Source organism: Canis lupus, chromosome X (genome assembly GCF_048164855.1).
Source record: "Canis lupus baileyi chromosome X, mCanLup2.hap1, whole genome shotgun sequence".
NCBI lineage: Eukaryota > Metazoa > Chordata > Mammalia > Carnivora > Canidae > Canis > Canis lupus.
In genome coordinates, this window is record NC_132876.1 from 84100035 (window position 1) to 84126953 (window position 26919).

Below are 26919 nucleotides of genomic sequence, written 5' to 3' on the forward strand. Positions count from 1 at the left end.
AAGGAACTATTTAACAAAAAAAAAAAAAAAAAAAGAAAAGAAACGACACTCGATGATTTGGTATATTCTCAACCTACCCATATTGTAATGAAGGCTAAAGTTAGACAAATGAATTGTCTGTGGAAATTTTCTGCGGAAAGCCAAGGGTGTAGCTAGATAATCTTTTCCTGGAAAGATTAGGTATATGGCTAATGGATCCACTGAACCATCTCACCAAGATCCAGGAATAGAGGGTGCCTGGGTGGCTCACTAGGTTAAGCGTCCAGCTCTTGATATTAGCTCACGTCATGATCCAAGTCCAGAACACCATCATGATCCCATCAAGTCCAGAACATCAGGCTCCTTGCCCCATGGGGAGCCTGCTTCTTCCTCTCCCTGCCACTCCCCCTGCTTGTGTGCACGAGCTCTCTCTCTCTCTCTGTCAAATGCATAAAATCTTTTTAAAAATCTAGGAACAGGGATCCCTGGGTGGCGCAGCAGTTTGGCGCCTGCCTTTGGCCTAGGGCGTGATCCTGGAGATCCAGGATCGAGTCCCACGTCGGGCTCCCGGTGCATGGAGCCTGCTTCTCCCTCTGCCTGTGTCTCTGCCTCTCTCTCTCTCTCTCTCTCTGTGACTATCATAAATAAATAAAAAATTTTTTAAAAATGTTTAAAAAAATCTTAAAAAAAAAAAATCTAGGAACAGAGATGGGATTATCCAGTACAGATCACTGGGGTCCCTTTTGTCTAATGCAGACATACATAAGAGAGTCACAAGGCTTTTGAGAACATTATATGCATAGAAACACTGCCAGCTTGAACCGAAAGAGAAAGATACAGGACAAAATGAGAAAATGCTGAAAGCTTCCAGGTTGGTGAACATGTGGAGGTGGGGAGACTGGTGTGCCTAGAGAGCATGGAAGCTTTGCACCCTATCCCCATACCTTGCTTTATGCATATCTTCATCTGGCTGTTGGTTTGCTTACTTTATCCTATCCTTTAATAAACTGGCAAACATCAAAAAAAATGAGACAAGGCTGCCAGCCTTCCAAAATTTTATAGGCAGAAAACCAGCTGATGGAACTACCTAGCTGTAAATGTGTGCCACTGTGCCAGAAAAAGGGAAGAATGACTTAAAAGGCAGAGAGCCTCAGGTGCATCAGAGTGGGACCAGAAGCAGAGGAGCCACTGCAGGCATTGCAGAGGCTAGAAGCCAATGGAGCCACTGCAGGCATTGCAGAGGCTAGAAGTGTTGCAATAGGTGCACAAGATCAAGGAAGAATCTTATAAGCTCAAGAATTATGCAAGAGAAAGAAATACTATAGTGATAACTCAATTCTGTCTTCCTGATGGTTCTTCCTTTATAAATCAGTTTCATCTGGACTCTAATCAGGGAAAAAGCACGCAGTTTGCTGCACAGGCAGAAAGTCAAACTACATCTATGGTTCACTCTTCCAATGGGACATTTGTACACTGTTGGGGACAGTATTTTATCCATGACTTGTCATCTGAATATCGATTAGCAACTGGATACTGATTACCTGCACAGACCGGACAACATCATCAGAACACCATCACAGCTCTCAATTTGTGCATCATACAGAAACTCACGAAAAAAACTAAAAAAAAACTAAAAAAAAAAAAAAAAAAAAAACAGCCAGGGATGCCTGGGTGGCTCAGCGGCTTGCCTGCCTTCAGCCCAGGGCGTGATCCTGGAGTCCTGAGATCGAGTCCCAAATCAGGCTCCCTGCATGGAGCCTGCTTCTCCCTCTGCCTGTCTCTGCCTCTCTCTCATGAATGAGTAAATAAAATCTTAAAAAAAAAAGAAAGAAAAGAAACAGCCAGAACAGAGTGTCAGAAAAGCACAGGAAAGACTTAAAAAAGGAAAGGTAATAGATTAAGGACTCAAGATGATGGTGAAGATGAAAACACTTGGAATTCAAATTCTACTCAACAGATGTAATGAGATTAGTACAATATGTACACTAATAATTGTTTCATTTATAATTTAATGCAACTAGGGCAGCCCGGGTGGCTCAGTGGTTTAGCCCCGCCTTCAGCCAGGGTGTGATCCTGGAGACCGAGGATCGAGTCCCACATCGAGCTCCCTGTGTGGAGCCTGCTTCTCTCTCTGCCTGTGTCTGTGCTTCTTTCTCTCTCTCTCTGTCTCTCATGAATAAATAAAATCTGTTTAAAAATAAATAAATAATTTAATGCAACTAAAATTCTACTGGGAGAATTAATGAAGTGCACTTGTGATGAGCACTGGGTATTATATGTAAGTCTTGAATTGCTAAATTGTACACCCCAAACTAGTATTATACTGTAATATACTATTACAAAACACTATTATTTTTTTAAGTTTCTTTTTTTTAAGATTTTATTTATTTATTTATTCAGAGAGGGAGAGAGAGAGAGAGAGAGAGAGAGAAAGGCAGAGACACAGGCAGAGGGAGAAGCAGGCTCCATGCAGGGAGCCCGACACAGGACTCGATCCCAGGTCTCCAGGATCACACCCCGGGCTGCAGGCGGTGCTAAACCGCTACACCATCGGGGCTGCCCAATTAACTGGAATTTAAATAAAACTTTAAAAAATTCTACTGGGGAAGTAGAACTGCTTTTCCTTTTTCAAGGAATCTATATTTTGAAATGTATCCTTAATCTCCTTAGTGGGTGTGGGTAAAAACACATGATCAATAGAAGAGGATAGAATGTCCAAAAATAAACCCACACATACATGTCAATTAATATTCAACAAAGAAGGAAGAATATACAATGGGAAAAAGACAGTCTTTACAACAAATAGTGTTGGGAAAAATGGACAGCTACATGCAAAAGAATGAAACTGGACGATTTTTTACACCATACAAAAAAAATAAAATGGATTAAGGACTGAAATGTGAGACCTAAAATAATACAACTCCTCAAATACAACATAGGCAACTATGTTGGACATAACTTCATGGACATCACCCTTAGCAACATATTTATGGATATATCTCCTCAGGCAAGGGAAAGAAAACAAAATATTGGGACTACATCAAAATAAAAAGCTTCCACACAGCAAAGAAAACCATCAACAAAATGAACAGGTAACCTGTTGAATGGGAGAAGATATCTGCAAATGATGTATCTGATAAGGGGTTAATATACAAAATACACAAAGAACTTGGGATCCCTGGGTGGCGCAGCGGTTTGGCGCCTGCCTTTGGCCCAGGGCGCGATCCTGGAGACCCAGGATCGAATCCCATGTCAGGCTCCCGGTGCATGGAGCCTGCTTCTCCCTCTGCCTGTGTCTCTGCCTCTCTCTCTCTCTGTGACTATCATAAATAAATAATTAAAAAAAAAAAAAAGAACTTATACAACACAACACTAAAAAAACTGATTAAAAAATGGGCAGAGGGATCCCTGGGTGGCACAGCGGTGTGTTTAGCGCCTGCCTTTGGCCCAGGGCGTGATCCTGGAGACCCGGGATCGAATCCCACGTCAGGCTCCCGGTGCATGGAGCCTGCTTCTCCCTCTGCCTATGTCTCTGCCTCTCTCTCTCTCTCTCTGACTCATAAATAAATAAAAATTTTTAAAAAAATCATTAAAAAAAAATGGGCAGAAAGGGGCACCTGGGTGGCTCAGTGGTTGAGGATCTGCCTTTGGCTTAGATAGTGATCCCGGGGTCCTGGGATGGAGTCCTACATCGGGCTCCCTGCAAGGAGTCTGTTTCTCCCTCTACCTATGGCTCTGCCTCTGTGTCTCTCATGAATAAATAAATAAAATTTCTTAAAATAAATTAATTAAGGGATCCCTGGGTGGCGCAGCGGTTTAGCGCCTGCCTTTGGCCCAGGGTGCGATCCTGGAGACCCGGGATCGAATCCCATATCGGGCTCCTGGTGCATGGAGCCTGCTTCTCCCTCTGCCTATGTCTCCGCCTCTCTCTCTCTCTCTCTCTCTCTCTCTGTGTGACTATCATAAATAAATAAAAATTAAAAAAAAATTAATTAAAAATGGGCAGAGAACTTAAAAGACATTTTTCAAGAGAAGACAGGTGGATGGCCGACAGACACACAAAAAGATGTTCAAAATCACTCATCATCAGGGAAATATAAATCAAAACCACAATGAGATAACACCTCACACAGTCAGAATGGCTAGTATCAAAAAGAAAAGAAACAGGGATGCCTGGGTGGCTCAGCGGTTGAGCATCTGCCTTCAGCTTAAAGCGTGATCCCAGGTCCTGGAATCGAGTCCCACATCAGGCTCCCTGCATGGAGCCTGCTTCTCCCTCTGCCTGTGTCTCTCTGCCTCTCTCTCTCTCTGTGCCTCTCATGAATAAATAAAATCTTAAAAAAAAAAGAAAGAAAGAAAGAAAAGAAAGAAAAAAGAAAAGAAAAGAAAAGAAAAGAAAAGAAAAGAAAAGGAAAGGAAAGAAAAGAAAAGAAAAGAAAAGAAAAAAGAAAAGAAAAGAAAGAAAAGAAACAAGTGTTGGCAAAGATGTGGAAAAAAAGAAATCCTAGTGATCCTTAATAGGAATGTAAGTTTGTGCAACCACTGTGGAAAACAGTATGGAAATACTTTTTTAAAAAAATTAGAAATAGAGGTGCCTGGGTGGCTCAATCATTTAAGTGTCTGCCTTCTGCTCAGGTCAGGATCCCAAGATCCTGGGATCAAGCCACACAATGGGCTCCCTGCCTGAGAATTCAACTTCCCCTCTCCCTCTGTCTGCCCCTCCTCCTGCTCAGGCTCATGCATGCTGTCTCTGACAAATAAATAAATAAAATATATTTTTTAAATTAGAAATAGAAATACCATTTGATCTAGTAACTCCACTAGTGGCATTTACCCAAAGAAAATGAAAACACTAATTTGAAAAGATGTTTACTGCAGCATTATTTACACTAGCCAAGATATGGAAACAACCCAAGTGTCCATCCACAGATGAATGGATAAAAAAAATACGGTATGTATATATACATACACACAATGGAATATTGCTCAGCCGTAAAAAAACAATGAGGGATGCCTGGATGGCTCAGTGGTTGAGCATCTGCCTTTGGCTCAGGGTGTGATCCCGGGGTCCTGGGATTGAGTCTCACATCTGGCTCTCTGCAGGGAACCTGCTTCTCCTTCTCCCTGTTTCTCTGCCTCTCTCTGTGTGTCTCTCATGAATAAATAAAATCTTAAAAAAAAAAAAATAGAATGAGATCTTGCCATCTGCGAAAACACAGATGGACCTAGAAGGTATTATGCTAAGTGAAATAAGTCAGGCAGAGAAAGACAAGTACAAGTACCATATGATTTTACTTATACATGGAATCTAAAAAATAAAACAGACTCAAAATACAGAGAACAAACTGATGGTTGCCAGAGTATAGGTGGATGGGGGAACAAGCAAAATAGATAAAGAGGATTAAGAGGCAGAAACTTCCAATTATAAAATAAATAAGTCACACAGATGAAAAGTACAGCACAGAGGGGGCACCTGGGTGGCTCAGATGGTTAAGTGTCCGACTCTCGATTTCAGTTCAGGTCATGATCTCAGGTTTGTGAGATTGGGCTCCACGCTCAATGAGGAGTCTACTTGAGATTCTTTCTCCCTCTGCTTGCATGCTCTCTCACTCTCTCTCTAAAATAATTAAGTAAATCTTTAAAAAAAAAAAAAGAACAGCATAGGGAATATAGTTAAAAATAATGTAATAACATATAGAGACAGGTAGTGACTACACTTATGTGGTGAACAGAGTCATATATAAAATTGCTGAATCAGTTCTGAAAAATAGTTTTGCTGGATATTAGATTGCTGGTTAACTGTTATTTTCTTTCATTATATTGAATATGTTATCCCACTGCTTTCATTATTGAGATTCTATTATTTGCTGAGACATTGTCATAAAACCTTTGTTAAAGTATGATTTTCTTTTGTTGTTTGAATATATTTAAAATAAGTGCTTTGGGGGGCTCCCAGGTGGCTCAGTGGCTGAGCATCTATCTGCGTTTGGCTCAGGTCGTGATCCTGTGGTCCTGGGATTGAGTCCAGCATTGGGCTCCCCATAGGGAGCCTGCTTCTCCCTCTGCCTATGTCTCTGCCTCTCTCTGTGTGTCTTTCATGAATCAATAAAAAAAATTTTTTTTTAAATTGCTGAATCAATGTTGTACACCTGAAACTAATATAATGTGGTATGTTAATTATGTTTTAATTTTAAAAATCTGTATCTGTAGGGATCCCTGGGTGGCGCAGCGGTTTGGCGCCTGCCTTTGGCCCAGGGCGCGATCCTGGAGACCCGGGATCAAATCCCACATCGGGCTCCCGGTGCATGGAGCCTGCTTCTCCCTCTGCCTATGTCTCTGCCTCTCTCTCTCTCTCTCTCTCTCTCTCTGTGTGTGTGTGTGTGACTATCATAAATAAAAATTTTAAAAAAATCTATATCTATAATCTATAAATTTCCCTGGGGTAGGAGTAACTTGAAAAAGTCAAAAGATAAATAACTAACTGGCTATGAAGTCCCTGCATATGGTAACCAACTGTCAGAAGCCTAAAGAGTCTAAAGGTCTGACACAAGTAACTTCCAACGGCTTTCTTATGTAGTATATCATATACCCAGTATCACTATGCTTTTAGATGGTATGTTTTGCTTAGAAATATTTTACCCTAAAACTCTTAAGCCCACACAAAGTAACTGGTATATCAATGAATAACTTGACTCTGGGTCAGATACATTTTCATTAACCAATCATATGATAATCTGTTTTAGCCTTTCTTTTGTTACACAACAATTGCAAGGAAAATCTTCTCATTTTTAATTATAAACACTGAATGAAAAATCTTTTCAAAAATAAAAAAGCCACAGAAAAGCTGTGATACCATTCATAACAAGATTGTAATTAAAGAGAGATGTCGGCGTGTCTCAGTCCATTAAGCATCTGCCTTCAGCTTAGGTCATGATCTCAGGGTCCTGGGATCGAGCCCCACAGAGCTGGGAGCCTGCTTCTCCCTGCTTCTGCCTCCTTCTCTGTCTCTTGTGAATAAATAAATAAAATCTTTATAAAGGCACCTGGGTGGCTCAACGGTGATCATCATTGGTTCAGGTTGTGATCCCGGGGTCCTTGGAGCAAGTCCCACATCAGGCTCCTCACAGGGAGCCTGCTTCTCCCTCTGCCTAGGTCTCTGCCTCTCTTTCTGGGTCTCTCATGAACAAATAAATAAAATCTTTTAAAAAATTAAAAATTTAAAAATAAAATCATTAAAAATAGATTATAATTGAAGATCTTATTTCCATCATCCATATGAAGATCAAAAGATTTTTTGACACTCAAGTATCATGAAATCTTTACTATAGAGGAAGTATTGATTTCCCTATGAAGGCATTGTAATACATGTGTCTGATTGCACTTCTTACTCTGTTATGTCTTCCCAAAATGTCAGAGATCAATCTAGACATCTTTGTCTTCTTCCAGATCTTAGAGAAAAGCTCAGTTAATCTTTACACACTGTTGGTGGGAACATAAATTGGTACAGCCACCGCAGAAAACACTATGGTGGCACCTCAAAAAATCTGAGGGGCACCTGGCAGGCTCAGTTGGTACAGCATGCAACTCTTGATCTCAGGGTCATGAGTTCAATCCCCACACGGAGAATGCAGTCTACTTAGAAAAAAATTTTTGAAACAGAAATACTATATGATCCAGTAACTCTACTACTTTTTTAAGATTTTGATTTCTTTTTTCTTCCCCAGCTGTATTGAAGTTAGAGGAAGCCAGCTACGAAAACTTAATAAGAACAAGATTCTCAGGGGATCCCTGGGTGGCTCAGCAGTTTCGCACTGTCTTTGGCCCAGGGCGTGATCCTGGAGTCCCGGGATTGAGTCCCACATCGGGCTTCCTGCATGGAGCCTACTTCTCCCTCTGCCTGCGTCTCTGCCTCTCTCTCTGTATCTCTCATGAATAAATACATAAAATATTTTTTAAAAAAAGAACAAGATTCTCATAACAATATAAAAAAGGTCTAGGTTTCAATGGATAATCACACCAAAAACCAGAAAAACCTCAAACTGAATGAAGAAAAATCAATTGGTATCAAGACTGAGATAACAGGGGCACCTAGGTGGCTCAGTGGTTGAGCATCTCCCATCAGCTCAGGTTGTGATCCCAGAATCCTGGGATCGAGTCCCAAATCAGGTTCCCCACAGGAAGCCTACTTCTCCCTCTGCCTGTGTCTCTGCCTCTGTCTGTGTTGTGTCTCTCATGAATAAATAAACAAAATCTTTAAAAAACAAAAAAAGACTGAGATGACAGAAAATTATCCAACCAAGACTTTCAATGAGCCATCATAAAAATGCTTCAATGAGCCTGTCTCAGGAAAAAAACAAGATATAAGGCAGACCCAAATGGAAATTTTAGACCTGAAAAATACAATAACTAAAATAAAAAAACTCATTGGATGGCCTCAAAAACTGAACAGAGGGAACAGAAATTACCCAATCTGAACAGCACAGATAAAACTGAATAAGAAAAAAAGTGCCTTAAGGATCTATAACAAAAGAACCAAATCGTGTAATCAGAAAACAGGAAGGAAAAGAGAAAGAGAACAGGCCTTAAATTAACAACAATTCTGGAAACAACAGATGTTGACAAGGATGTGGAGAAAGAGGACCCCTCTTACATTGTTGGTGAGAATGCAAACTGGTGCAGTCACTATGGAAAATGGTATGGAGGTTCCTCAAAAAAGATAAAAATAGAGCTATCCTACGACCTAGCAACCACACTACTAGTTATTTATCCAAAGGATACAAAAATAGTGATTCCAAGGGGCACTGCACCCCAATGTTTATAGCAACAACGTCCACAATAGCCAAACTATGAAAAGAACATAGATGTCCACCAACAGATGAATGGATTTTATATATATATATAGAATAGTCTGTAGTATATATACTACAGACTATTACTCAGCCATCAAAAAGAATGAAATCCTGCCATTTGCAATGACGTGGATGGAACTAGACTATATAATGCTAAACAGTCAGTCAGTCAGAGAAAGACAAGTACCATATGATCTCACTCATATGCAGAATTTAAGAAACAAAACAGATGAACATAGGGGAAGGGAAGGAAAAATAAGATAAAAACAGAGAGGGACGCCTGGATGGCTCAGCAGTTAAGCTCTGCTTTCAGCTCAGGATGTGAGCCTGGAGTTGAGGGATGGAGTCCCACATCAGGCTCCCTGAGGGGAGTCTGCTTCTCCCTCTGCCTATGTCTCTGCCTCTCTCTCTCTCTGTGCCTCTCATGAATAAATAAATAAAACCTAAAATTAAAAAAATTAAAAAAAAAACAGAGAGAGAGGCAAACCACAAGAGACTCAACACAGGGAACAAATTGAGGGTCACTGGAGGGAAGGTGGGTGGGGAAATGGGGTAACTGGGCAATGGGCATCAAGAAGGGCATGTGATGAAATGGGCACCAGCTGTTATACACAACTGATTAATCACTAAATGCTACATTGAACCTAATAATACACTATCTGTTAACTAAGTTTAATTTAAGTTTAGAAAAAAAGGGGGGGGGGAGTACATGAAGAAATAATGGCTATAAATGTCCCAATTTGGCAAAACATAAATTTACAGGGGCCTCTGGCTGGCTCAATCAGAAGAGCATGTGACTCTTGATCTTGGGGTTGTGAGTTCAAGCCCCACATTAGGTATAAAGATTACTTAAAAATAAAATCTTAAAAAATAATAATAAATTAATTAAAATAAATTTACAGACTCAAGAACCAGAAAAAAACCCCAAACAGGATAAAATCAAAGAAATCGTCACCAAGATGAATTGTTAAACTTTTGAAAACTAAAGATTAAAAAAAAATATATATATGGGCACCTGAGTGGCTCATTCGATTAAGTATCTATCTTCAGCTCAGGTCACGATCCTGGGGTCCTGGGATCAAGGCCCTCCCACTCCTGCCCCAGTCAGGCTCCCTGTTCAGTAGGGAGCCTGCTTCTCCCTCTCCCTGTCCCCCATTCGTGTTCTCGCTCTCAAATAAATAAATAAAATCATTAAAAAAATATGTATTTGGAACGCCATGATTGAGAAATGATACTTTACCTACAGAAACAATTTGAGTGAAGAAGATTTCACATCAGAAACCATAGAGGCCATAGGAGGTGGGACATTTTTCAGCTGAAAGAAAAGAACTGTCAACATGAAAATATCCCTTCAAGAATGAAGGACGGAGGGACACCTGGGTGGCCATGCCTTCAGCCTAGGGCATGGTCCTGGAGTCCCAGGATCGAATCCCACATCGGGCTTCCTACATGGAGCCTGCTTCTCCCTCTGGCTATGTCTCTGCCACTCTCTCTGTGTCTCTCATGAATAAACAAAATCTTAAAAAAAAAAAAATGAAGCAGACGGGCAGCTGGGTGGCTCAGTGGTTGGTTCAGTGTCCGTCTTTGGATCAGGTTATAATCCCCGGGTGCTGGGATTGAGTCCTGTTGCTTCTCCCTCTGCCTGTCTCTGCCTCTTTCTCTATATCTCTCATAAATAAATAAATAAAATCTTAAAAAAAAAAAGAATGGAGAAATAAAGACTTCTCAGATGAAAAAAAACTAATAGAATTGTCCCCAGCAGACCTACCTAAAAGAATGGCTAAAGTAAGTTCCCTAAACAGAAAAGTAAAGACAAAAGAAGGAATCCTGAAACACCGCAAAGGAAGAAAGAATACAGGAAATAAGACTATGGGTAGGGACACCTGAGTGGCTCAGCGGTTGAGCATCTGCCTTTGACTCAGGGCATGATCCTGGAGTCCTGGAATCGAGTCCCACATTGGGCTTCCTACATGGAGCTGGCTTCTCCCTCTGCTTATGTCTCTGCCTCTCTCTTTCTCTCTCTCTCTCTGTCTCTGTCTCTCATGAATAAATAAAATATTTAAAAACTAAAAATAAATAAAAAGAAAAAATTAAAAACATCATGCAAGTGTATGGTATCTAAAAAGAAAGTCACTTCAAATATAGCAATATAGGCACACTGAAGGTGAAAGTATGGAAAAAGATATATCATGCAAATGTTCATCAAAAGAAAGCAGAGATGCCTGGGTGGCTCAGGGTGTGATCCTGGGGTCCAGGATCAAGGCCTACATCAGGCTCCCTGTGAGGCTCCTTTCTTTAAAAAATAATAAAGAAATCAATGACAGAGAACAAGAGAATCTCCAAACACTTGGAAACTAAATAACACATTTCTAATAATCTATGGTTCGAAGAGGAAGTCTCAAAGGAAATTTTAAAAACTACAATGAACTGAATGAAAATGAAAATACAACCTTTAAAATTCATGGAACACATCTAAAGCAGTGCTGAGAAAAAAGCACATAGCACTAAATGCGTACGTTTAAAAGAGAAAAGTCTCAAAAAGTCTAAGGTCGCACCTCAAAAATCTAAGAAAAAAGACCATATTAAGGATATGTTGTTTAAAGGTACAAACTTGAAACTAGTAGATAAATAAGTACTAGAGAGCTAACGCACAGCAAGTTGATGATACAATACAATATTATAAACTTCAAAGTTGCTTTTTCTTAAGATTTTATTTATTTATTCATGAGAGACACAGAGAGAGAGAAAAAGGCAGAGACACAGGCAGAGGGAGAAACAGGCTCCTTGCAGGGAACCCAATGTGGGACTCGATCCCAGGACCCTGGGATCACGTCCTGAGCCCAAGGAAGACGTTCAACCACTGAGCCACCCAGGCATCCCTCAAAGTTGTTTTTTAAAGATTTATTCATTTATTCATTTATTTGAGAAAGAGAGGGTACAAGGTAGGGGGAGGGGGAGCAGGAGAGGGAGAAGCAGACTCCCAGCTGAGCAGGGAGCCCAACTCAGGGCTCCATCCCAGTACCCTGAGATCATGACCTGAGCCAAAGGCAGATGCTTAACCAACTGAGTCACCCAGGCACCCCAAACTTCAAAATCGTCAAGAAACTAGACCTAAATTGTTCCCACCACAAAAAAGAAATGATAATTATGCAATGAGATAGAGATGTTAGCAAACACAATAGTAATCATATTGCAATATATAAATGCATCAAATCAGTATGTGTATACCTCAGGGGATCCCTGGATGGCTCAGCGGTTGGGCGTCTGCCTTCGGCCCAGGGCATAGTCCAGGAGACCCGGGATCGAGTCCCGTGTAAGGCTCCCTGCATGGAGCCTGCTTGTGTCTCTGCCTCTCTCTCTCTCTCTCTCTCTCTCATGAATAAATAAATAAAATCTTTAAAAAAAATAAAAATAAACCAATATGTGTACACCTCAAACTTATATGTTATATAACAATTATATTTTAGTTTTTTAAAAAGACCAAAATAAACCCAGAGCAAGCAGAAGGAAATAGAAAAGAGCAGAAATTAATAAAGTTGAAAACAGAAAAATAATAGATAAAAATCAATGAAACAAAGAGGTGGCTCTTTGAAAAGATCAATAAAATTGAGAAACTTCTGGCAAGACTGAAAAAAAGAGAAAAATCAAATTACCAATATCAGGAATGAAACAAAGGATATCACTAAAGACCCTGCAGACACCAAAAGGATGAAGCAAATATAAACAACTCTTCATATATACATTTGATAATTTAGATGAAATGGACTGATTCTTTAAAAAAACAAAACAACAACAACAAAAAAAACCAACTACCACAAATTGACTGATATGAAATGGATAATTTGAATAGCCCTAAAACAACTAAGGAAATTTAATCCATAATTTAAAACTCACCAAAAAAGAAATCAGTCGATCAATGAATCTGTGGCCTAGATGGTTTTCCTGGAGAATTTTACCAAATTTTTTTTTTTTAAAGATTCTGTTTTATTCATGAGAGACAGAGAGAGAGGCAGAGACATAGGCAGAGAGAAAAGCAGGCTCCATGCAGGGAGCCTGATGGGCACTCCATCCTGGGGCCCCAGGATCATGCCAGAAGCTGAAGGCAGATGCTCAATCGCTGAGCCACTCAGGGGTCCCTTACCAAATTCTTTTAAAGAATTAACACTGGCGGGGATCCCTGGGTGGTGCAGCGGTTTGGCGCCTGCCTTTGGCCCAGGGCACGATCCTGGAGACCCGGGATCGAATCCCATGTCGGGCTCCCGGTGCATGGAGCCTGCTTCTCCCTCGGCCTATGTCTCTGCCCCTCTCTCTCTCTCTCTGTGTGTGACTATCATAAATAAATAAAAATTAAAAAAAAAAAAAAAAAAGAATTAACACTGGCGGCCCAGGTTTAGCGCCGCCTTCGGCCCAGGTTGTGATCCTGGAGACCCGGGCTCCCTGCATGGAGCCTGCTTCTCCCTCTGCCTATGTCTCTGCCTCTCTCTCTCTCTCTCATGAATAAATAAATAAAATCTTTAAAAAAATTAACACCAATTACAACACCTCTTACAGGAAAAAGAAGAGGAAGTGATTCTTCCAAACTCATTCTAGGATGCTAGCATTTGCCTGTGACAGGCTAAAAAGGGACCCCCCCACACACAAAGATATTCACATCCTAATCCTGGCAACCTGTGAATATCACCTTTATAGGGCAAGAACAAAAGAGTCTTTGCAGATGTGATTAAGGATCTTGAGATGAGTACCCTGAATTATCCAGGTGGGTCCTAAATGCAATCACATGTATCCCGATAAGAGAGAGGCAAAAGAACTTGACACACACAGACACAGAAGGCAGTGATGTGAAGACAGAGTCAAGAGATTTGAAGATGCTGGCCATTAAGAATAAAACGATGAAGCCAAGGAATAGCTGCAGCCAGCCAGAAGCTAGAAGAGAGGCAAGGAATAGATTCTCCCCTAAAGGCTCCGGAGGGAGTACAGACAGCCCTGCCAAAACCTTTATTTTGGCCCAAGGATACTTACTTTGGACTTAAGGCCTCCTTAAGAACTATGAGAGAATCAATTTCTGTTATTCTAAGCCACCAAGTTTGTGGTGATTTGTTGCAGAAAACACATGAAACTAATACATTCCCTGATTACAAAATCAGACAAATACAATATAAAAAAGAAAACTACACACCAATATCACTCATGAATATGTAGGAAAAAATTCTTGATAAAATATTAGCAAATATAATTCAACAATATATTAAAAGAATTATACACCATGACCAACTGGGGTTTACTCCAGGAATGCAAGGCAGGTTCCACATTCAAAAATCAATCCATGTGAGGGACGCCTGGGTGGCTCAGCAGTTGAGCATCTGCCTTTGGCTCAGGACGTGATCCCAGAGTCCTGGGATCGAGTCCCACATAGGGCTCTCTGCATGGAGCCTGCTTCTCCTTCCTCTTCCTATGTCTCTGCCTCTCTCTGTGTGTCTCTCATGAATAAATAAATAAAATATTTTTAAAAAATCAATCCATGGGCAGCCCGGGTGGCTCAACAGTTCAGCGCCGCCTTCTGCCCAGGGTATGATCCTGGAGACCTGGGATCGAGTCCCACGTCGGGCTCCCTGCATGGAGCCTGCTTCTCCCTCTGTCTGTGTCTCTGCCTCTCTCTCTCTGTGTGTCTCTCATGAATGAATAAAAAAAGAAAAATAAACCCATGTAATTCACATTAACAGGATCTTAAAAATTACATGATAACCAATGTAAAAAAATTTTTGACAAAATTCAACACTCATTTCCGCCAAAAATATGAACAGAAACAGGAATAGACAGGAACTTCTTCAACTTGATAAAGAGCATCTAAACCAAAACTACAACTCATATTATATTTAATGGTGAAAGACAATATTAACAGCAGGCAAGAATATCCAAGGGGCATCCCGGGTGGCTCAGTGGTTTAACGCCACCTTCAGCCCAGGGCCTGATCCTGGAGACCCGGGATCGAGTCCCACATCAGGCTCCCTGCATGGAGCCTGCTTCTCCCTCTGCCTGTGTCTCTGTCTCTCTCTATGTGTGTCTCTCATGAATAAATTTAAAAAATCTTAAAAAAAAAAAAAGAATATCCATTCTCACAATTCTTATTCAACATAGTGCTAGAAGTTCTAATAATGTAAAATTAGGCAAGAAATGGAAATGACAGGTATACAAAATAAAAAAGAAAAAAGCCCCTATTTATAAATGAAATGATTACCTATGAAGAAAAATCACCAAAAAATCTCTAAAAACATAAAAACCTCAGGACGCCTGGGTGGCTTGGCAGTTGAGCATCTATCTGCCTTCAGCTCAGGGCATGATCCCGGAGTCTGGGATCAAGTCCCACATCGGGCTCCTTGTGGGGAGCCTGCTTTTCTCTCTGCCTGTGTCTCTGCCTCTCTCTGTGCCTTTCATGAATAAATAAATAAATAAATCTTTAAAAATAATAATAATAAAATAAAATAAAAATAAAAACCTCCTGGAGCTAATAATTGAATTCAATGAAGTCACAGGAAACAGGATACAATACAAAAACCCACTGTATTTGTTTGCAATGAAAATGTGGACTTCAAAATTTAAAATATAAAATCATTTAAAATCACTTAGAAATATGAAATACTCAAGTATAAATCTAACAAAACATGTAGAAAACTTATAAATCAATAACAACATGCTAGCAATCATAAAAAAAAAAAGGACAGGACTGGAGGCATTGTGCTGATTTCAAACTATCATACAAAAGCTATATAGTAATCAAAACAATATGGTATTGGCATAAAAACAGACACATAAGTTAACAGAATAGAACAGAGAACTCAGAAATAAACCCATGCATATATGGCCAATTAATTTATGACAAAGGACCCAAGAACTTTCAATGAGGAAAGGACAGTCTCTTCAATAAATGGCATTGGAAAAATTAGACAGCCAGTGCAGAAAAATGAAACTGGGGACCACTAGCTTATATCATACACAAAAATCAACTCAGAATGGATTAAAGACTTGAACCTAAGACCTTAAGCCAAAAAATCCAAGAAAACATAGGCAGTAAGCTCCCTGACAGTCTTGGTGATGCTTTTTTGGATTTAATACCAAAAGCAAAGGCAACAGAAGCAGACAAACAAATGGGACGACATCCAACTAAAAAGCTTCTGCACAGCAAAGGAAACTACCAACTAAATGAAAAGGCAACCTACTGAAGGGTAGAATATATTTGTAAATCATATATCTGATAAGGGGCAATATCCAAAATATATAAGGAACCCATACAATTCAATAGCAAAAATAAATAAATACTTATTTAAAAACGGGCAGAGGGGGATCCCTGGGTGGCGCAGCGGTTTAGCGCCTGCCTTTGGCCCAGGGCGCGATCCTGGAAACCTGGGATCGAATCCCACGTCGGGCTCCCGGTGCATGGAGCCTGCTTCTCCCTCTGCCTATGTCTCTGCCTCTCTCTCTCTCTCTCTCTCTCTCCCCCATCCTCTCTCTCTGTGTGACTATCATAAATAAATAAAAATTTAAAAAAATAAAAAAATAAAAAAATAAAAAAATAAAAACGGGCAGAGGGATGCCTGGGTGGCTCAGCAGTTGAGTGCATCTGCCTTCGGTTCAGGGCATGATCCCAGGGTCCTGGGATTGAATCCCACATCAGGTTCCCTGCATGGAGCCTGCTTCTCCCTCTGCCTATGTCTCTGCCTCTCTCTTTCTGTGTCTCTCATGAATAGATAAATGATCTTTCAAAGAAGACATGCAGATGGCCAACAAATACATGAAAATATCCCAACATCGGGAGTCGCCGTGCGGCAGCTCCCTCCTGGCCTATGTCTCCGCGCTCCCTGCCGCAATGAGCTTCCTCAAAAGTTTCCCGCTGCCCCGCTCGGCCGAGGGGCTTCGGCAGCAGCAGCCCAAGACCGAGGCTGTGCTGAAGGGCAAGGGCCTCGGCACCGGCACGCTCTACATCGCGGAGAGGTTTTGAGTCTCCGGCCCCTGAGTGAGAATCATCAATGTGCCTGTCTCTTCTGTGAAAAGGTGTGGGAGGTGTTGCTCTTGGCAAGATATCCACCTGTCTTGGTTAGATGGCTCTGGATTAGGATTCTCACTGGAATACCCCACCATTAGCTTGCATGCGATGTCCAGGGACCTAAATGCCTATCCACAGAGCATTTGTATGTTATGGTGAATGCTAAATTTGGAGAAGAATCAAAAGAATCTGTTGCTGAAGAAGAAGACAGTGATGATGATGTTGAACCTATTGCTGAATTTAGATTTGTGCCTAGTGATAAATCAGCATTGGAGGCAATGTTCACTGCAATGTGTGAATGCCAGGCTTTGCATCCTGATCCTGAGGATGAAGATTCAGATGATTACGATGGAGAAGAATATGATGTGGAAGCACATGAACAAGGGCAGGGGGACATCCCTACATTTTATACCTATGAAGAAGGATTATCCCATTTAACAGCAGAAGGCCAAGCCACCTTGGAGAGATTAGAAGGAATGCTTTCTCAGTCTGTGAGCAGCCAATATAACATGGTTGGAGTCCGGACAGAAGATTCAATCAGAGATTATGAAGATGGGATGGAGGTAGACACTACACCAACAGTTGCTGGACAGTTTGAGGATGCAGATGTTGATCACTGAAGATGATTTATGCTGCTGTGGGATTCTGCTCATAACTAGGAAAGAACTAAAGAACTTGGTGCCTCTTCTACTGTGGAGTGGGTGTTGATGAAAGTCTTTTTCCTTCTCCAAAATTTACCTGAACCAGTTCTTTTTTTGAGACAGACTATATACTGAGACAAAAAGTTGTCACCAGCAGAAGAAACTATGACCTTTATTAACAAAGGTGAATTAACTTAACCAAGAGGGTATTTGTAGTTTATCATCTACCCAAAACTTTTGTGTATAGGTATCCTCTGAGTAGGCCTATAGTTCCTGCTTTCACTATATGCATCTTCTGTAACCTGGCAGGCCTATGTGGTGAGAATGCGCAGGTACTTGAAGACATAGGTAGACTGGATGGGAAGGAAGGAGGCTGAATCTAAGATATATCCTTTAGAGCCTAAGGATTCCCTTACCCCTTAAAAAGAAAGACAAAGAGATCTCAGAGAAATCCTGGCCACTGCTTGTTCTTCACAGGGATTAAGGTCTTTTTACTAATTTGGGATCCAGGTTAATTCATTTAGGCATCTTTAGAGAGCCTCTTGGGAAATATCCTAGCCACATGAAATACCACTAATATGGATGCTTCTGATTAGCTTTTACTTCTTTCACCATGTTTCACCAGTCTGTTTTGTTATAACCTCTTAGGTTATAGCCTTTAATTTCTAACCTCTTAGGTCAGTTTCCATAACAAATGAAATTGGGACGAAGTCCTCACAGTACTTCAATGATAATTGTTTTGTCTTTGTAATAGTTTAACAAATAAGTCTAGGTTTTCTATTAAAAAGAAAAAAGAAAAAAGAAAATATCCCAACATCACTAATTTAGGGGCACCTGGCTGGCTTAGTCTGTAGAGCATGTGATTCTCGATCTCAGGGTTGAGTTTAAGCCCCACACTGGGCATGGAGCCCACTGGAAAAAAAAAAAATCACTAATCTAATCATTGGAGAAATGCAAAATAAAACCAGAGTGAGACATCACCCCACACCTGTTAGAATGGCTAGTATCAAAAAGACAAGAAATAACAAGTGTTGGTGAGGATGTGAAGAAAAGGGAACACTTGTGCACTGTTGGTCGAACAGAAACTGGTACAGCTGCCGTGGAAAACAGTATGAAGTTTCCTAAAAAAATTAAATCTAGAACTATCATATCATCCAGCAATGCCACTTCTGAGTATTTATTCAAAGTGGAATAAAGCAGTAACAAAGAAAAAAAAAAAACAGTAACAAAGAAATATATGCACCCCCATGTTAATTGCCACATTATTTGCAATAGCCAAAATATGGAAGCGATCTAAGTGTCTATTAACAGATGAATGGATAATGAAAATATGGGGTGTGTATGCGATATACACACAATAGAATATTATTCAGCCATAAAAGAAAAGGGAAATCTTGCTATCTGCAAGAATATGGATATACCTTGAAGGCATTCTGCTAAGTGAAATAAGGGAAATATAAAAAATAGTGAAAGGGAAAAAAGGGGAAAGGATAGAAAATGAGTGGGAAAGATCAGTGAGGGTGACAGAACATGAGAGACACCTAACTCTGGGAAATGAACAAGGGGTGGTGGAAGGGGAGATGGGTGGGGGCTTGGGGTGACTGGGTGATGGACACTGAGGGGGACACTTGACGGGATGAGCACTGGGTGATATGCTATATATTGGCAAATTGAACTCCAATAAAAAATATTTAAAAATATATTAAAATGCAAAAAAAGAAAGAAAGACAAACACTGTATGAGGTCACTTATATGTGGGTTCTAAAAACAAAACAAAACAACAAAAAACAAGTTCATAGTACAGAGAACAGATTGGTGGATGCCAGATATGGGGCAAAATGGGGGAAGGGAGTCAAAAGGTACAAACTTCATTATAAAATAAATTACGGGGATCCCTGGGTGGCGCAGCGGTTTGGCGCCTGCCTTTGGCCCAGGGCGCGATCCTGGAGACCCGGGATCGAATCCCACATCGGGCTCCCGGTGCATGGAGCCTGCTTCTCCGGTGCATGGAGCCTGCTTCTCCCTCTGCCTATGTCTCTGCCTCTCTCTCTTTCTCTCTCTGTGACTATCATAAATAAATAAAAAATTTAAAAAAAAAGTCTTAAAATAAATTACGTCATGGGGATGTAATGTACAGCATGGCAACTATAGTTAATTAAACTGTATTGCATATTTAAAAGTTGCTATGAGACTAAATCTTAAAAGCTCTCACCACAAGAAAAAAATTAATAACTATATATGGTGATGGATATTAACTAGCCTTATTGTGGTGATCATTTTGCAATACATACAAATATCGAATGATTATGTTGTATACCTGAAATTAATATAATGTTGAAGTCAAGAATACCTCAATTTAAAAAGAGCATGGTAGGGATGACTGGGTGGCCCTGCAGTTGAGCGTCAGCTTCAACTCAGGACGTGATCCCGGGATCTGGGATTGAGTCCTGAATCGGACTCCTGCATGGAGCCTGCTTCTCCTTCCCCTGCCTATGTCTCTGCCTTTCTCTATATCTCTCATGAATAAATAAATAAAATCTTTTTAAAAAAGAACAACACGGGATCCCTGGGTGGCGCAGTGGTTTAGCGCCTGCCTTTGGCCCTGGGCATGATCCTGGAGACCTGGGATCGAATCCCATGTTGGGCTCCCGGTGCATGGAGCCTGCTTCTCCCTCTGCCTATGTCTCTGCCTCTCTCTCTCTCTCTGTGTGACTATCATAAATAAATTAAAAAAAAAAATTTTTTAAAAAAAGAACAACATATTGGAGAAAGAATAGACAATTTTATCAGTGGAACAAACAGAAAGAAAGTAGACCTGAGCGCCTAGGTGGATCAGTCGGTTAAGCATCTGACTCTTCGTTTCAGCTCAGGTCATGATCTCAAGGTCTTCAGATCAAGGTCTGCATCAGGCTCCACGCTCAGTATCAGTCTGCTATCCCTCTCCCTACACTGCCCCCCCACCGCATCGCTTGCACAATTGTGCACACTCTCTCTCTCTCAAATAAATAAAATATTTAAAAAGAAACAGGAGGGATCCCTGGGTGGCGCAGCGGTTTGGCGCCTGCCTTTGGCCCAGGGCGCGATCCTGGAGACCTGGGATCGAATCCCACGTCGGGCTCCCGGTGCATGGAGCCTGCTTCTCCCTCTGCCTGTGTCTCTGCCTCTCTCTCTCTCTGTGACTATCATAAATAAATAAATTTTAAAAAAAAAATTTAAAAAAATAAAAAAAAAAGAAACAGGAAAAAAGAAAAAGAAAAAGGAAATAGACCCACACAAATATAATCAACTGATCTTGGACAAAGGAGAAAAAGCAATTCAATGGAGAAAATAAATAGTGCTGAAACGACTGGACATCCATATGCAAACAAAAAAACTAGACTCGGTCCTTTTATCTTTCACAAAAATTAACTCTAAATGGATCTTAGACCTATATGCAAAATGTAGAACTATAAAACTTCTACAAGATAATAAGAGAAAATCTAAGTGACTTGGGTTTGAAAATGTTTTAAAATACAACACCAAAATTACGATTCATGAAAGGAAAACTGACAAGTGGGACTTTATTAAAATTTTAAAATTCTGCTCTATGAAAGACACCATTAAGAAAATAGACAAGTCACAGAATGAAAGAAAATATTTACAGAACACACATCTGATAAAGGACTTGTATTTAAAACATATAAACAAAAAAAAAAAATAAAACATATAAACAATTCTTAAAACTCAACAATAACAAAATAAACAACCCAATTTAAAAATGGATAAAAGAGGGACGCCTGGGTGGCTCAGTGGTTGAGGGTCTGCCTTTGGCTCAGGGCGAGATCCCAGAGTCCTGGAATCGAGTCCCACATTGGGCTCCGCACAGGAAGCCTGCTTCTCCCTCTGCCTATGTCTCTGCCTCTCTCTGTGTGTCTCTCATGAATAGATAAATAAAATATTTTTTAAAAATGGATAAAAAGGGGCAGCCCAGGTGGCTCAGCAGTTTAGCGCTGCCTTCAGCCCGGGGCCTGATCCTGGAGACCCAGGATGGAGTCCCACGTCGGGCTCCCTGCATGGAGCCTGCTTCTCCCTCTGCCTGTGTCTCTGCCCCTCTCTCTCTGTCTCTCATGAATAAATAAATAAAATCTTTTAAAAAAATGGATAAAAAGGGGGGCACCCGGGTGGCTCAGTCAGTTAAGTGTCCAACTCTTGATTTCAGCCTAGGTCATGATCTCAGAGTTGTGAGATAGAGCCCTATGTTGGGTTCCATGCCCAACAGGGAGCCTGCTTAAGATTCTCTCTCCCTCTCCCTTTGCCCCTCCCCTGCTCATGTTCTCTCTCTCTCAAATAAATACATAAATCTTTTTTAAAAGGACAAAAGATCTGAACAGACACTTGACCAAAGAAGATATACAGATGGCAAATGAGCACATACAACTAGATTCAACATCATTATGGAATTGTAAACTAAAACAATGAGATACCATTACACACCTATTGGAATGGTTAAAATCCAAAAATCCGACAATATCAAATGCTGACAAGGATGTAGAGCAACAGGAATGCTCTCATTCATTGCTGGTTTGAATGCAAAATGGTGAAGAACTTTGGAAGACAGTTTGGCAGTTTCTTATAAAGCCAATCTTACCATATGACCCACAATTGCACTCCTACTTATTTACCCAAGTGAATTAAAAACTTACATCCAGGGATGCCTGGGTGGCTCAGTGGTTGAATATCTGCCTTTGGCTCAGGGCATGATCTCGGGTCCAGGGATCGAGTCCCACATCGGGCTCCCTGTGAGAAGCCTGCTTTTCCCTGTCTCTGCCTCTCTCTGCCTCTCATGAATAAATAAACTAAAAAAATATATTAAAAATAAAAACTTATGTCCAGGGACGCCTGGGTGGCTCAGTGGTTGAGCGTCTGCCTTTGGCTCAGGGCATGATCCCAGAGTTCTGGGATCGAGTCCCACATTGGGCTTTCTGCAGAGCCTGCCTTCTCTTCCCTCTGCCTGTGTCTCTGCCTCTCTATGTGTGTCTCTCATGAATAAATAAATAAAATCCTAAAAAAAAACTTATGTCCACACAAAAACCTGTATACAAATGTTTATAGCAGCTTTATTCGTAATTGCCCAAAACCAGGAACACATAAATGTCCTTCAATAGATGAATGGATAACCAAATTGTGGTACATCCATACAATAGAATTATTATTCAATGATAAAAATGAGCTATAAAGCCATGAAAAGACATGGAGGAAGTTAAAATGCAAATTGCTAAGCAAAAGAAGCTAATCTGAAAAGGCTACAGACTGTATGATTACAACTATGACATTTTAAAAGAGGTAAAACTATAGAGACAATTAAAAAAAAAAAAAACAGTGGTTGCCAGAAGAAGTCCAAGCATAGGAGAGAAAAGATGAGTAGCTGAAGCACAGATCAAACTGTTCTGTATTGAAACTATAATGTTGGATATGTGTCATTATGCTTCTATCAAAACCTACAGAATGTGCAACACAAAGAATGAACCTTACTACAAAACCGTAGACTATAATTAATAATAGGGTATCCGAATCCATTCATCATAACAAATGTACTAAACTAATGCAAGAGATTAATCATGTGGAAACTGGGGGAATACAGAGTGGTACATGGAAGTATATGTACTATTTTCTCTATTATTTTGTAAATCTAAAATTCTACTAAAAAAATTAAGTCAATTAATTGTTTGACATGCACTTAGCATACAATCCAGCAATTGCATTCAACACATACAAAATCCTTACACAAACAATCATAGCATCTTTTTTTAAAAAGAATTTATTTATTTGACAAAGAGGGAGGGAGGGAGAGCACAAGCAGGGGGAGTGGCAGACAGAGAGAGAGGGAGAAACAGACTCCTCGCTGAGCAAGGAGCCCAATGCAGAGCTCAATGCCAGGACCCTGGGATCCTGCCCAGAGCCAAAGGCAGATGCTTAACCAACTGAGTCATCCAAGCGTCCCCAATCATAGCACCTTTATTCGTAATAGTCAAAAACTGGAAACAACCAATAGGTCCTTCAACTAGAGGTTGGTTAAGCAAACTGTGGTACATTTATGCCATGGAATACTGTTCGGTAATAAAAAGGAACAAGCTATCCATATACACAACGATCTGCACGAATCTCCAGAGAATCATGCTGAGTAAAAAAAGCCAGTCCGAAAAGATTATATACCGTATTATTCCATTTATATGTCATTACTTGAAGTAACAAGACTATAGAATCAGAGCACAGATTAATGATGGCTACAGGTTAAGGATAGAGTGGGGGAGGAGAGAAGTGGTTGTGTCTAGTAAAAGGCAAGATGAGGGATCCTTGTAGTGATGGAAATGTTCCCTATGTCAATATCCTGGCTGTGACACTATACCAAGGTTTTGCAGGACGTTCCTACTGGAGGACACTGAGTAAATGGTACATTGCATTTGTATCTACAATTATCTCAAAACTAAATTTATCTTAAAAAAAAAACAAAAGAAAAAAATTTTAAAGTAGGCTCCTCCTCCTTACCTCAAATGATCTGCCAGACTGTCCTGGAACCAAGGCAGGGAACCTCTGGGGTGATTTCCCATTAGCTGGCATGTTCACCCTGGGTCTCAGACCACCTTCCAAAGCTGGAGGGGAGTCTGTATGTGGGCTGCGATCAGAATGAATGGAAGATCCCGCAGCCTCCAGTAAGGAGAAAGCTCAACAGCTCCACAGAGACACCAAGAAATCCTAAAAGGACAGTATCCATGTCATCAGTGTCATTCCATATCTACACCACAAAGTTCAGCAACCCCCACTCTGAGTGTTAGGGTGAATTATGGAAACAATCATGATATTTGAAGTCAAATTAATGATCTCAGAGTCCTTTATACTGGGGTGGCTCCACAGGGAGCTTCATACCTTATCTAGCCAGCCTATTCCTCAATTCCAGGTTCAAAGTAGATCTGGGTTTGCAGGAAGGGCAGAAATGGGGCAGCAAATGGTGCTAAAGCCCTAAGCCGTGGACAGAGGGAGGGCTTGTCCATGGGGACTTGGTGGGTGTCTGTGGAGGCAGGAGAAACCTGGAGACCTGGCAATCTGAATGAAAGGTATCTCTTTCTGCTCTCCTTAATTATCTTGCCATTTTAGGGTGAAAAATCCCTCCTGAATTCTACAGGAAGCTCTTAGCCTCTTCTTTCCAGAAGATGGTTCAACATCAATAATATTATTTATTAATCAACAAATGGGGGATGGCCATGCTGCTATGAACTTACACCAGAAAAGCATATGACACAATCCAGGAGACATTACCAATAAGACTCCCAACTAAAATTAGGGAAGATGTAAATCACTTAAATATCACAAAAATCATTTACTAAACATAGCCCTGAACTATGATGCTAAAAAATACAATGATGAAGCTACTGCCATTAAAATTATCAACAACATAGGGATGTCTAACACAGCTCAAAATTGTTTTGCTGGCTCTAGCTCACACTATGGAAGATGAAACAATCAGAATGAATGTTGTAAGGAAATGGAAATGTGGCTTTCTTTGCCAATGATATGATTTTATACATAGAAAAAGACAGTACTAGCATTCATAGAGCAATTTGATAAGGGGCTGGATACTGCATAAAATTATAAGAGCATATAGTTTTTCCTCTATAATAGCAATGGTCAAATGAAAACGGCGGGGGGTGGGGAGGGGAACCAATTAGTAACAGCAGGAAATACGCAAAATACATTGAAGGAGTTGAACTTCTATGATTAAAAAATTGACAAATATAAAGTAGTCACACAAATATACCATATCCTTGGATAAGAAGATGTTATAAAAATGTCAACCCTCCCAAAAGCATTATAGTAATGTAAATAATAAATTTAGGGTAGCCCTGGTGGCTCAGCGGTTTGGCGCCACTTTCAGCCCAGGGTGTGTGATCCTGGAGACCCGGGATCGAGTCCCACGTCGGGCTCCCTGCATGGAGCCTGCTTCTCCCTCTGCCTGTGTGTGTGTGTGTGTGTGTGTGTCATGAATAAATTAAATCTTTAAAAAAATAATAAATTAAAAAAACAACTCTCAATAATAAGATGGTGTATATAGAATGTTGTGGAATGCAGCTAAAGAGATCTTTAAAGAAAAATTCATGTTCTAAATGGCTTATAACAAAGAAGAAAGGCTGAACATTAGTGAATTAACATCCTATTTAAAAAGTTAAAATGGTACAGAAAAGAGCAGAAATTAAGGAAATATAAAACAAAGGTACAAAAAAAAATAATAAAAAAAAATAAAACAAAGGTACATCAGAGAGGATCAACAAGGCCAAAAGTTGGTTCTTTGGAAAGACTAGTAAGATCAGCACACCTCCGGGGAGACTGATAAGGAAAAATCTAAACACACACTCTATTAAGACTTGACAAGACGCAGCGAGGAATCTGAAACCTGACTGCCCCAGAAGCCCCATCCCTGACATGCACAGATTCCCATTCACCAGAGTCTTTAACTTCCCACCAATGGACCTTCACGAACTGACAATTCATCATTCCCAAAGCCAACAAAGCCATCACCTCAAAATCACTGATGACTGTCACGCCATAAAACCTCGTGCACTCGCTTTAGCGCCGCGCGCCAACAAGACTTAAACGTCCTCTGAGGGCCACTTCCGTTTCCTGTCCACCCCGACAGTGCCCCTTCTGGGGTGCTGGTCTCGCACAGGATCCTAAGGGCTGTGATGCTGCAGTCTACTCGCTCCGAGACGTGCGCTTACGGATCTACGGAGACTTTGCCCATGAGTGGTGGTGTCGGGAAAGGAACATGGCTGTGCGGAGGCGTTCCTCCGTGGGGGCTGCCATCTTTGCGCCCATTCCGTACAGTGGGCTGTTCCATGGGAGGCGGTGGCTGGGGGCGCAGTTCCGGGGTAGAAATCTGCGGGCAATCATTCCGGGAGGAGCTGGTCTTTGGAACTGGGTTCTCTGGGTCTGTACAAAGTTTAAAAAAGCGGAGGTGCCGACGCTCGGGGAGAGGTGTCCTGATCTTTAAGGGAGATATCACACGGCGTGGGAGGGGGGAGTCAGGATTAGTTTCCCCTGGGAAGATGTCACTCGAAGAAAAGGAGAAATTAGAATGGTACAGTCCCCCTCCTGGCAGATACCACTGGGCAAGAGAGGGAAGGCGTCGCTGTGGTTCAGCCCTCTTCCTGGAGGTACCGCTGGAGAAGAGTGGGGAGGAGTCATGGGGACACATTGTTTTGATGTGCTGGACAGTTGGTTAGAGGGTAATGGAAACCCCCTCAATCTCCATTACCTCCATTATCCCCACTAAAATAATAATGGCTAGGAATAATAATAATAGCTATTGATATGGACAACTAATATTTTTAAGCAAATTATCAATAGAAAAATATTTAGAAAACATCATAAATGTACTTTC

General features: G+C 40.8%; 1 protein-coding gene and 1 pseudogene across 4 annotated transcripts in view; one reads left to right on the top strand and one right to left on the bottom strand.

The window, feature by feature from the left end:
- The window catches only part of ZNF157 (zinc finger protein 157), a 61976-nt gene extending 35374 nt beyond the window's left edge, over nt 1-26602 (bottom strand). Inside the window, exons 1-3 of one of the 4 annotated variants that reach the window (XM_072815776.1) lie at nt 26058-26602; nt 24033-24239; nt 5453-5615 (exon numbers count right to left, since the gene is read on the bottom strand). Coding sequence is in view for 1 of the 4 variants with exons in the window: in XM_072815775.1 (XP_072671876.1) it covers nt 24033-24104 (72 nt within the window). In the remaining 3 variants the exon portion in view is untranslated. Of the gene's footprint in view, nt 1-5252; nt 5616-24032; nt 24240-26057 lie in introns of those variants that run through there. The other 3 variants (XR_012026178.1, XM_072815775.1, XM_072815777.1) reach the window with 3 other exon arrangements.
- On the top strand, nt 16986-18232 carry LOC140627449 (methylosome subunit pICln pseudogene; annotated as a pseudogene).
- Nucleotides 26603-26919: the final 317 nt, after the last annotated feature.